At 40.7% G+C, this 12,349-nt stretch overlaps 1 protein-coding gene across 1 annotated transcript in view; it reads left to right on the top strand.

Annotated features, from left to right (window-relative positions):
- Positions 1-12,349, top strand: part of LOC144598275 (sodium channel protein type 4 subunit alpha-like) — a 131,436-nt gene that overhangs the window by 63,543 nt on the left and 55,544 nt on the right. The window contains exon 11 of the mRNA XM_078408636.1: positions 8,190-8,462. Within this exon, the coding sequence (XP_078264762.1) occupies positions 8,190-8,462 (273 nt within the window). The remainder of the gene's footprint in view (positions 1-8,189; positions 8,463-12,349) is intronic.

Consider the following 12,349-nt stretch of genomic DNA (forward strand, 5'->3'; position numbering starts at 1 on the left):
AGGCAGCATCTCAGGAGAGAAGGAATGGGTGACGTTTCGGGTCGAGACCCTTCTTCAGTCTGTTGAAACGTCACCCATTCCTTCTCTCCTGAGATGCTGCCTGGCCTGCTGAGTTACTCCAGCATTTTGTGAATAAATACCTTCCAGTTGCCTGATAATAGCTGGGAAGAAACTGTCCCTGAATCTGGAGGTGTGCGTTTTCACACTTCTATACCTTTTGCCCGATGGGAGGGGGGAGAGGTGGGAGTGGCCAGGGTGCGACTCATCCTTGGTTATGCAGCTGTCCTTGCCGAGGCAGCGTGAGGTATAAATGGAGTCAATGGAAGGGAGGTTGGTTTGTGTGAGGATCACCTCTCCCTTTGCTTTCCTCCTCCTGCTTCCATTTGTCTATTGTCTCTTCCCCATCTGTTTCCATCTATCAACTACCAGTCTCAAAATCACCTGCTCTCCCCAGCTGGTTTTGTCTGCCCATCATCCCCTCTGCATCTGGATGCAACTATCAACCAGCCTCTATCCAATCCACCCGATTCGCAAACAACCTTGGCCTGCTTTGTACTTGCAATATTTCCTCTTCCCTCTCAGTCTTCATGCAAGGTCTCAACCCAAAACGTTGACTTAAACTATTTACCTCCAGAGATGCTATCGAACCTGCTGACTTCTTCCAATAATCTGTTTTGTTTTATTCCAGATTTCAGCATCTGCAGTCACTTTTGCCCTCATCTTGTATTCAAAGAGGGAACTCAATTAAACTGCGGTACCTGATTCAATGATGCTTCAAAGCAATACAAACTGACACACACCCATTTCTTAAAGATACGCTTATACTTTACACACCACAATGCTTCCCCTTTTGTAAAATATCAAACCCATTCAAACTATTAACTGTTGTAGAACGTACATAGAACACAGAACAATACAGCACAGCAACAGATCCTTCAGCCCACAATGTCTGTGCAGAACATGATGCCAAGATCCTCTCTTATCTGCCTGCACATTATTCATCTCCCTCCATTCCCTGGATATCCATGTGCCCATCCAAAAATCTATTATGTGCCACCATTGTACCTGCCTCCACCACCATCACTGGCAACACATTCCAGGCATTTTTCACGCACAGTTAAAAACTTGGTCCGTACTTCATAAACTTTGCCTCTTTCACCTTAAAATTATGCCCTCCAGTATTTGATATTTTTATCCTGGGAAAAAAGGTTCTGACTGTCTACCCTATTTATTTATGCTTCTCATAATTTTATATACTTCTATCAGATCTCCCTGCAACCTCCAGAGTTCCAGATAAAACAATCCAAGTCTGTCCAACCTCTCCTAGATTACCTCCTAACCTAGGCATCATTCCAGTAAACCTGTACTATACCATCCATTCCCCCCCTCCCCCCCCCTTTCCAAAGCCTCCACCTCCTTCCTTCATTGGGGCAACCGGAATAGCACCCAATATTACAAATATAGCCTAACTAAAGTCCTATAAACCAGAATCGTGACTTCCTGACTCTGATACACAATGTCTCCACCAATAAAGGCAAGCATACCAATGCCTTCTTTACCACTCTATCTACTTGTGCTGGCACTTTCAAGAAGTTACAGACTTGGATACAAGATCCTTTTGTCCATTAATGCTGTTAAAGATCTGATTCAATTCAATAATTCAAGGTTTCAATGATTCAATTATACTTTATTGTCACATGTACTGAGGTACAGTGAAATGCTTTGGTTTGCATACAACCCAAGAAAATCATACAGCAGACCTCATCTATGCAGTACGCAAGTGTCACCGCGTGTCTAGCGCCAAACAAAGTTATAAAAGTTTGAATGGTGGAGTAAACACAAAGGGCCGAATGGCCTAATTCTGCTCCTATGTCTTATGGTCTTATGATTAAATGTAGCCTTTGTGCCCATAAATGGTTCAATGGTTCTTTATTGTCAGATGCACCTAGGTACAGTGAAATTCCTCTTTTGTATACAGTTCAGTAAAAATATTACAATGTCAGGCACAATCATACTCATGCAATCTCATTGTACCCCTGTACAATGACAATAAAGATATATTGTATTGTATATATTGTATATTGTATTGTATTGTATTGCAAGCGTAACTGGCAGGATGAACAATGCAGATATCTTGATATGGATCTTGCCATTCATTGTATATTTCTACATGAAATGTTGCAGTTAAATATTTACAATAAGATAGGTTTGTAAAATTAATATAACTTCACTCAATCTCTTAGCTTCTTCTCTTTTCAGTGCTAGCTCTTTACATCCTTGAAATATTCACTCCATTCACTACAAAATTCAGAAGCTCAATTCTCCCGATAAACCTCATACACATCTCTTCTCACATTTGTTATGCATTTATCTCTTCTGCAGAATTGTAATTAGTACATAACCTGATAACAATAACTCATTTTGACAATCCGTAATAGTTAGGTTCTTAATGCTCTCCATCTTTGTTCCTCTGCATCCTAACTCCCACACTCTTCTGTTTCCTGCTGTCCCTTTGAAGTCACAAATGTATCCTTTTCTGGATCATCTCCAATCTTTCAACTCTGCCATGATTGTTTTATGTCCATCTTGCAGCAAACTGGCTTTAGAGTACTGGACTGACTTAGTAAGTACGTACCGATCTGACATGCCTCCTAGGATCTTCAAAGCTTTTGAAATGCCTCCACATGGCAATGCAAATCTCTGTTAAAGCATCCAACTCAATTTATGTTTTACTCAAGCATTATAACTATTTTTAAAATTAATTTCTGTGGGTTTAGCCCCTAGCAAGGCCAGCAATTAATTCACGTCCCGAACTGACAAGGTGCTGGAGAGCTGTTTACTTTAACCACTGTGATCCTCGTGAAGGAATTCCTATATTGCTGTTGGCTGGGAATTCCTGGATCAAGGCCCAATGAAACTGAAAAGTAGCGATACATTTCCAAAGCAGGATCGTGTGCGATTTGATGGAGATCATGCAAATGATGATGTTCCTGTGCACCTGAGGCCCTTGGCATTGGTAGTGGAGGTAGGGGGTTAGGGTGGTACAGTTGGAATCATCTTGGTGAGTAATTGAAGCTTATTTGCACCAATGGTAGACCACATTAACATTTGGCTTGGTGGATGGAGTACAAATCAAACATTAGCTTTGGCTTGGATGATGTCAAGCTACCTGAGTGTTTTTGGATCTGCACTCTATGAAAATGGAGAGTATTCCCTCACACGTGCTTTGTATGTGAAAGAAAGGCTTTGAATCAGGACAAGAGACATGATCTGCAGGAGACCCAGTCACTGACCCGTTCTTGTAAACACAATATTTATGTTTCTAGTCAATGGGGACCTGCAGGGTGTTGATAGTATTGACAGTGATCATCAAAGGTGGGTGGTTGGATTCTGGCTTGTTGGATATGATCACTTCCCACCGCATTTGTGGGATGAATGCTGCTTCCATTTAACAGCCCACGCTTGAATGTTGTCTGGAATGCATTTGCATGCAGGCATGTGCTGCTTCATCTGCCGAGGAGCCTCAAATTGAATTGAGCATTGTGCAATCATCGGCAAACATTTTCCTTTCCAATGTTATAACGGAAGGAAGGTCTTTGATGAAGCAGTTAAACGTGTTTAGACCAAACACACTGCCCTGGGGAATACCTGCAATGATATCCTTGGACTGTAATGATTTGTTTCCAACAACCACAGCCTCCACAACCTTCTTTATTGCAAATTCAATTGCCAACCATTCAGATATTTTCCTCAGTGTCCATTGAGCAAGGGTTCTCATTTCCATCCATGGCCAAATGCTGCTTTCACATTAAATGTAGTTTACTCTCATCCTACCTCATCCTACCTCTGGAATTAAAGTTTGTACCAAGCAATGATGAGGTGTGGAGTTGAATTGTCCTGAGGGAAATATACACTGGAAATTAGTGTACGGAGTTATTGGTGAGTGGTGCCATTCGAGTAGCACTTCGATCTCACTTTGCATCACTCCACTGATAATTGGGAGTAGACTGAATGGATGACAATTAGTAAGCTTTGTTAGAGGTGCATCTTGTTCATGAGTGCAGGGCAACTGGGATGCCCCGTAGCATTTGGCTTCTGAGATGGCGGGGATCTCAGTAGGAGGTTGAATAAGATCTGTTGTTGAACATATCTCTAGCATATTAATCAACACTTGAAGGAACACTTGATTCATTAGCAAAGGAAGGACAAAAGGCTTCTTGATACCCAGCACTTCCTCAAAATTCATTCCATCCCCTCCGTCATCTATGCCACCTTAATTTGAAATTACTTTGCTATTCACATTGTTTGTGGATCTTTAATGTCCCAGTCAATATATTTCAATTAAGTATCTCAATTACAAAATATTTTAATGTCTTAAAATATCTTTGAACTGGCTCTGTCACGCTGTTCAGTTTGTGCACCCCTTCCCCCCACCCCCATCAAGGTTAGTGAACATTCCCATTGTTATGTGTTGGCCAAGTCACTGCCTTTGACACGAGCTGCTCATAATGGACTGACATTCACTAGGTCAGGTCCAACCTATTTTTCCTGAATCGTCATCCTATCCTAATTCTCCACCTGGCTTGTTTCATTGTTTTGCGGTTCTTTCCCTCAGTTGCATGATGGTAGCATCCACAGGAGCTTCACAACCAATAATTTCTGTCTATAATTTCACTAATGTCGTGAAAAATGGGGGCTTCACTTGTCGAGTCATGCTATTTATTTTACAGTCAATAGCACTTCATCAAGCTGCAACATCCTGAATGATCAGCCATGATCACATTGAATGGCGGTGCTGGCTCGAAGGGCCGAAAGGCCTCCTCCTGCACCTATTGTCTATTGTCTATCCCAAACTTAGTGCCTATACAATTTCTATGGACTCTAGAGAGATAGATCTATCAATGTTGCATTAACATGGCTATAGTGCTGCTGCAAGTAAGAATTTCATTGTTCCGTTTTGGGACATATGACACTTAAAAACTCTATTGACTCTTGACCTAAGCTCCAATAACCCAGGTTTGATCTTATCCTCCAGTACTGTCTGTGTAGTGATTCCATGTTCTCTTTGTGACAGTCTGATGAAGGGTCTCAATCCGAAACGTTACCTATTCCTTTTCTCCAGAGATGGTGCCTGAACTACTGATTTACTCCAGCATTTTGTGTGTATCTTCGGTGTAAACCAGCATCTGTAATTCCTCCTTACACACTCTCTTTGTGACTCCATGGGTTTTCCCTGAGTGCTACAGTTTCCTCCCATGTCCTAAAGACTTGTGGATTAGTAGATTAATTGGCCATCGTAAATTGCTCCTATTGAGTAGGTGATTGGCAGAATCTGGAGTGACTTAATGCACTTAATGAATAATTTGTTTTTTGTGTGGTTGTATGTGCCTGCCATGCCGCTGCAAACAAGGGTTTTTATTGTATCTTTCCCTTGCCATACTCGTGGATGTGACAATAAACCCGAACTTGAACTTGGACGTGAGAGCATGAGGAGGTGCAGGATTAGTATAATTGATGGCTTCGTAGTGAGACAGACTTGGTGGGCTTAAGACTCAATCCTTTATACTGAAGGGAGTAACTCTCAACAAACAGCATCAAAGTCAAAGTCGAAGTTACACTTATACTTACATGCACTACAGTTTGTGCATTAACTAGAATACTTCAACATAGCTGACCCTTGGGTGTATGCTCTGTTATAAGTTCCAAAATCTGATCGTTCAACACATGCTTAAACAACAGCACACATAAGGGTTGAAGGTTAACAAATTCTAACTCATAAGCACATAAGAAACAACTTATAATCAAAGGGCGAGAACTGGATGTAACAAAAAGCAAATCTGAAGAAAGGTTCAAGACTTAAACTCCGCTCTGGGAATAGGCATTAAGGAATATACAAAATCCAGATGTTGTTGTAGCAGATGTTCTGCCAATGTAAATTCCTGGGAAAACAATTTTAAAAATCTAATTTACAAGGAAATATATCTAGCTGAGGGACATGAAGTGATGTTCGATGTTGGCTCTGCTATACCTCTCTGAGCTAACATCTGATTTGTGCATGCTTGGCTTTGAAGGAGATAAGCACGAGTTTATAGCACTCTTGTGGGTTCTTAAGAATGAAAGTTAAATTATTTCCACTCTGGTTTGTCACATTGCATTGGTGACATCATAGCCCCAACTATGGGATTAATCATAAATAAATATTTTTGGAGTACAGATGAAAGATATAGCAACAGAAAGTTTGCTTTGTTTTTTTATGATGAAGCTACATATTTGAGCGAAGGTTGCACATTATCAATTTCAGAACAGATCAACAATTTCCTAAAAAATGGCAAAATAGAATTCCAAGTTCCATGTCTCATTATGTTAACCATAATTAACTGATATATTTGATTCTCATGAACAATGAGAGATTGTTAATTAGCTAGGTAACTGATGTACATGTAAAAACATAACAATGCTTAACAACATCATGTAGAGTTTTTATTTATATGATATCAAATGTAGACACTAACCGAGTAAGAATGGATTAAATATAGTATTAATTTGTAATATATAAGGGCAAGATTAAGAATGAAAAATATTCACAAGAACATTGTGTGGAATAGATCATGAGGGGAATAGATAGAGTAGATGCAGAGTCTTTTACCCAGAGTAGGGGAATCAAGAACCAGAGGACATTGGTTTAATGTGAGAGAAGTAGGATTTAATAGGAATCCGAGGGGCAACCTTTCACACAGTGGGTGATAAGTATATGGAATGAGTTCCCAGAGGAGGTAGCTGAGGCAGATACTATAACAACACTTGATTGGCATTGTGAATTTGGGCCAAAGGGCCTGTTTCCATGCTGTATGGCTCTATGACTCAATGAATCTATGCTTTTATGAGAATGTGACCATTAGTTCTGAACACCCATGCCAAGGGAAACATCCAATTCCACATCTACCCCGACAAGCTCTGCATGAAATGTTCATACTTCAGTGGGATCAAAGCAGAGATTGACAGATTCTTCATTAGGAAGGGTGTTAAAGGTTAAAGGCAGGAGAATGGGGTTGAGTGGGAAAGATAGATCAACCATAATTGAATGGCAGAGTAGACTCGATGGGCTGAATAACCTAGTTTTGCTACTATGACTTACAAACCTCCCCTCTCATCCTTCTAAAGTCAGAAGATTACACGTCTCATCAGTTTAAATTCTCCTTCTACAGCAAATTTGTAATTTCCGGTATCAATATGTCCTAAACATTCACACATAAACCCATAGATCTTGCCTCTATAAGACCCATAAGCTAGCTGTGGGACTTGATAAATTAGTGGAAAAATAGCCTGCCTATCCTTCTCACAAATAAGGACAGAAAAGGCTATTAGATTTTGATCAGATTCCTCCCATCCTTTTCAGCTCCTCATTATATCTGATGCTGATTCAACAGATTTCTTTCAGAGCAGAAGGAAAGTTTGGCATATATTCCAGAGAACTGAGCCCGTAAGCACAGGGGCCAGAGACTGCCTTTTACTAAGCCTTGTCTTTCTATTATTAATCCTACCTTCAACCATTAACTCTGGTAGAATGTTCCAAAATGTCTCACCTGGTAGAATTCCCCCTCCCCCTCCCTTCCCTCAACTATCCCACCTACGCTGCAGTTTTCTCCATTGGAACAGTCTATCTTCCTCCCTGAGTAAGTTTCTGTGTTACCAAGCAGAGTGAACAAGGAGTAGACAGAGGTAGAATAGTTGAATGTCTGTGCCAGACCTTCTCCCCAGGAGGCCATTAAAATAGCTTCAGGATGCTCAATATAGGAGACTCATCTGCCAAAGAACAGCTGTCTTACAATGTTTACAAGTGAGTTTCAGGACCATACATATTCCGCTCTAATTTTAACTCCTGTTCTACCAGCTCCCTCAAGGCAAAAGATTTTTAATTCCCTATTAGATCCCTTTAAAATAAACAAACAAATATAGACTTCTGTCCGATATTTTTGTCAGTGCTTATATCAAAGTATTTGTGGAAATTATCACAAAATCAGATTATTTTAAGATCTAAGCTACTGTTATCTTGAATTTCAATAGAACATGGTAAGTAACTTCAATCACATTATTATTTCACGGATAACTTTGTACAACAAGGAATTGCTGTTAATCTTGTCCATTGTATTTGGTTTGCTGAGTCAGCAGTTTATTCTTTTGTCTTACAGCTTGTGGTTAATGCCCTGGTTGCTTCAATCCCATCGATTTCAAATGTGATGTTTGTTTGCCTCATATTCTGGCTGATATTTGGCATTGTCGGAGTTCAGATCTTTGGTGGAACTTTCTTTCAATGTGTGGATGAAAACAATGAGCGTCTCCCCCTAAATATTGTCAATAACCGATCGGAATGTGAAGCAAATGAGGACATTGGATACCAGTGGGTCAATCCCAAGATTAACTTTGATAATGTGTTGGCAGCCTACATGGCCCTCCTGCAGGTGGTAAGTAAACAAGAATACATTTGCTAAATGTTCCTTCATACAGTATATATCTTAAATTATTGTGTGTTTAAATTTAGTGGAGCTATTTGATAGGGAATACATGCATCAATTGTGATTAGGTAACTGGGTTATTATTTGTTTAGTGCAACAACCCTGGGACAATATAGAATCTATTCACAATTTTCTTTCCCATCCCCCCCCCCCCCCCCCCCCCTCCCCCTCCCTCCCCAATACGACCGCAATGATTCACAGAAAAAGTGCTCTGGTTTTTTCCCACATTCCCAAGCTGTCTGGGTCGGCTGATTAATTGGGTACTGTAAATTGCCCACAGCGTGTAGGTGAATGGTAGACGCTGGGGGGAAGCTAATAAGAATGGGAGCAGAAGAGGCTACATGGAAAATTAGTGAGGGAATGGAATTGCCCAGTTAGCCGGTATGGACTGAGTGAACCAAAATAGCCTGCTGTGTTGTAAGGAAATCTGAAATATGAAATGCAGAGAAAAGTTAAGACTTAATAGGTTTAATCTTTCCTAATACGATGAAGTTGCCTTGCCATTGATCAATCTGATGAACCCTTGCTGCATTCTTTTTTTTGTGAGGATGTCCTTCCTCAAGGTGCAGAATAGGTCTGTCTGCAATATTCCACACACATGAGAAATGGAAGAAGGGCTTCAGGTCCCTATTCCAACATTCAGTAAGATCATGGTTGATCTTCCACCGCAGTGCCACCTTCCTGTACTAACCCCATATCCCTTGATTACCCAGCTTTGAAAATCCCCCATCCACCGAACCTCCTGGACATTGAATTCCAAAGTGTTATCACCCTCCGGTTGCACAAATTTCTTCTCATCTCTGACCTGAATAGCTAAACTCTTATTTTAATACTGCGAGTTTCTTAAAATAAGGTGGTGACGAAGGTGATTAATGAGGGGAGGTATTTTTTATCTTTGCACTACCAGTGTACCTGTGGTAGAGCTTGATTATACTTATGTATAGTATGATTTGATTTGACTGTATAGCATGCAAATAATACTTTTTCACAGCATCTCCCATACGTGACAATAATAAACCCAGGGCAGTGGATTTGTCATCAAAGATTTTTGTAAGGCATTTGATAAAGTCCCCCGTGGTAGGTTGATCCGAAAGATTATGATGTATATGATACATGCTGACTTGGTAGTTTGAATTCACCATAAAAGATAAAGGGTGATCGTGCAGATGCAAGGAACTGCAAGTGCTAGTTTACAAAAAAATACATAAGGTACTGGAGTTACTCGGCAGGTCAGGCAACATTTCTGGAGAACAGTCAGAAGAAGGGTCCCGAACTGAAACATCGCGTACCCATATTCTGCAGAGATGCCGCCAAACCCGCTGAGATTCTCCAGCACTTTGTGTCTCTTTTAGAGGGTAGTGGTGGATGGGAGTTATTCTGGCTGGAGGTCTATGACCAGTGGTGCTTCACAGAGATCTGTGCTAGGATCTCTGTTGTTTGGAATAAATAAAAATGACTTGGACGAAAATGTAGATGGGTTGTTCAGTACGTTTGCAGATGACATCGAAATTGGTGGAGTTGTAAACAATGAGAAAGTCCGTCAAATGATACAGCAGAATTTAGCTCAATTGCACAGGTGGGCAGAACAATGGTGGATGGTTAATCTGATCAAATGTGAGGTGTGGCATTTTGGCAATAAAATCTGTGGCAGTTTATATAATTCCAAATACACCACAACAACTGGGTCACCTTCATCTATTCTGTTAGTTACATCCCCTCAAGAAATTCCAAAAGATTTATGAAACATGATCTGCCTTTCATAAATCCACACTGACTCTGGAAAATCTTATTACTTTCTAAATGACCCTTTACCACAGAGTTATGGAGTTGTGCAACAAAGGTACGGGCTATTCGGCCTACTGTTTCTATGTCAACCATCATGCCTGTCCAAAGTAATCCTCCTTGACTGCATTGATTCTATATCACTCTATACCCAGCTCATTTAAGTACTTGTTCAAAGGACACTTTAATCGTGTTACTGCTCCGCCATTTCCTCTGGCAGCTCATTCCAGATAGCAAATACCTTTTATGTGAAAAGTTTCCCATTTAGATCCCCTTTGAATCGCCTCAAATCTATACTCTTTTGTTTTATACATGCCTACCATGGGAAACAATATTGCCTATCTACCATATCATTGCCTCTCCTAATTGTATATACCTCTATCATGTCACCTCTTAGTCTCCTTTGCTTCAGGGAAAACAGACCTAGTCTTTATAACCTTTTCTGATAATGTAAACCTGTTTCTCAGAGGTCTAATCTTTTAGCATTAAGGCAGTTACAGTCAATATTAGGAAAGTTAAAATCACCTACCATAGCAACCCTAATGTTCATATCGCTATTGTGAATTCCTAGTGTATTTACTCCTCTAATTCCCGCTGACTGTTAGGAGGCCAATAGTGCAATCCCATCAAAGTGGTCCCCTTTCTTATTCCTAAGACCTACCCATGTGATCTCACCGGACAGAATCCCCAGAATATCCTCTCGAAACACTGCCACGATCTTCTCCTTAATCAATATTGCAACTCCCATTCCTCACCTTCCTCCACTTCTATTACGCTTGCAGCATCAATCCAAAGAATATTGAGCTGCCAGTCCTGCCCATCCTCAACCATGTTTCCATGGTAGCTATAATCCATAGAGCATGGAACATTGAAAAGTACAGCACGGAAACGGGCCCTTTAGCCCACAATGTCTGTGCGAACATAATGCTAAAATAAACTATACTCACCTGCCTACATATGATCCATACCCCTCCATTCCCACCTTATGCATGTGCCTATCTAAAAGACGTCTAACACCACTATAATTGCCTCCACCACCCCTGGCAGTGCGTTTGAGGCATCCACCATTCTCAGTGTAAATAAAAACTCGCCATGCTTCCTCTCCGAAGCCTCTGCTCCTCAAGCTCAGCATTTCTCGGCGTGGCTGATTTCACGAGAGCGTGCCTCCCTTTTAGAGACATAGTGGAACCTTCAACGAAGACATTGTGGGCTGAAGGGCCTGTTCCTGCTCTATACTCTTCTATCTTCTAAACTTAGTCCTCTTCTCTGACAATTGCCTCCCAGCAGACCGAATAATATCTTGCTTAATAATATAAGTTCCAGCATTTTCCCTCCAATTGATCATAAAGCCTGTAGCCCCTGTCAATTAACAGTATTAAAATTATTATGTTCATGAACATTGTTGATAAATAGCTATACCATTAATGTTAAAATGCTCCATTCTTCCAGTGACCAGAAATCCCACTGAGCACACTAGCCACAACCTCATTAAACTCTGTCTGACCTGGGAGGTTCTGCCGGAATCTATCTTCATGGGTCACCCACAGGGAGCTATTGGCAAGGCCCAGCTTAGCATCTGAGCACGGCCTGCCCACTGAATATTTTTACAGCAGTTAACTCTCACCTCAAGGTTTCCAAACTTTCCAAACAACATTCCTGACATTGATATTGAAACGTATTAAAGTATTCTATTAAAATTGTGTATAATGGTTAGAGATGAATGAAAACATTAAAAACTAGACTGTCCTAGTCTTCTTCCATGCAGACATTCTTTCTCATTCAATGAATGCCTTTGCTGTTCTTGCATAGCCCTAACAGCTGTGTGAACAGTACATGGAATTGCCAATGTATGTGCTGGTAAATCTGAAGAAGATTGTGTTCTTCTTGAAGACCACACAAGGGCTGAAGTGATCCTGCCAGCGCCAACCTCCCGAGTGAAAGTTGAGAATATGCAGAAATTTCGAATTTTCACAAAATTACTTGTCGAAAAACAGAGCAGTTCAATGAGATCAGATAATACGACACACAAATATAATTGAGTCAAACAGAGGTAA

Source organism: Rhinoraja longicauda, chromosome 1 (assembly GCF_053455715.1).
Source record: "Rhinoraja longicauda isolate Sanriku21f chromosome 1, sRhiLon1.1, whole genome shotgun sequence".
Taxonomy (NCBI): Eukaryota; Metazoa; Chordata; class Chondrichthyes; order Rajiformes; family Arhynchobatidae; genus Rhinoraja; species Rhinoraja longicauda.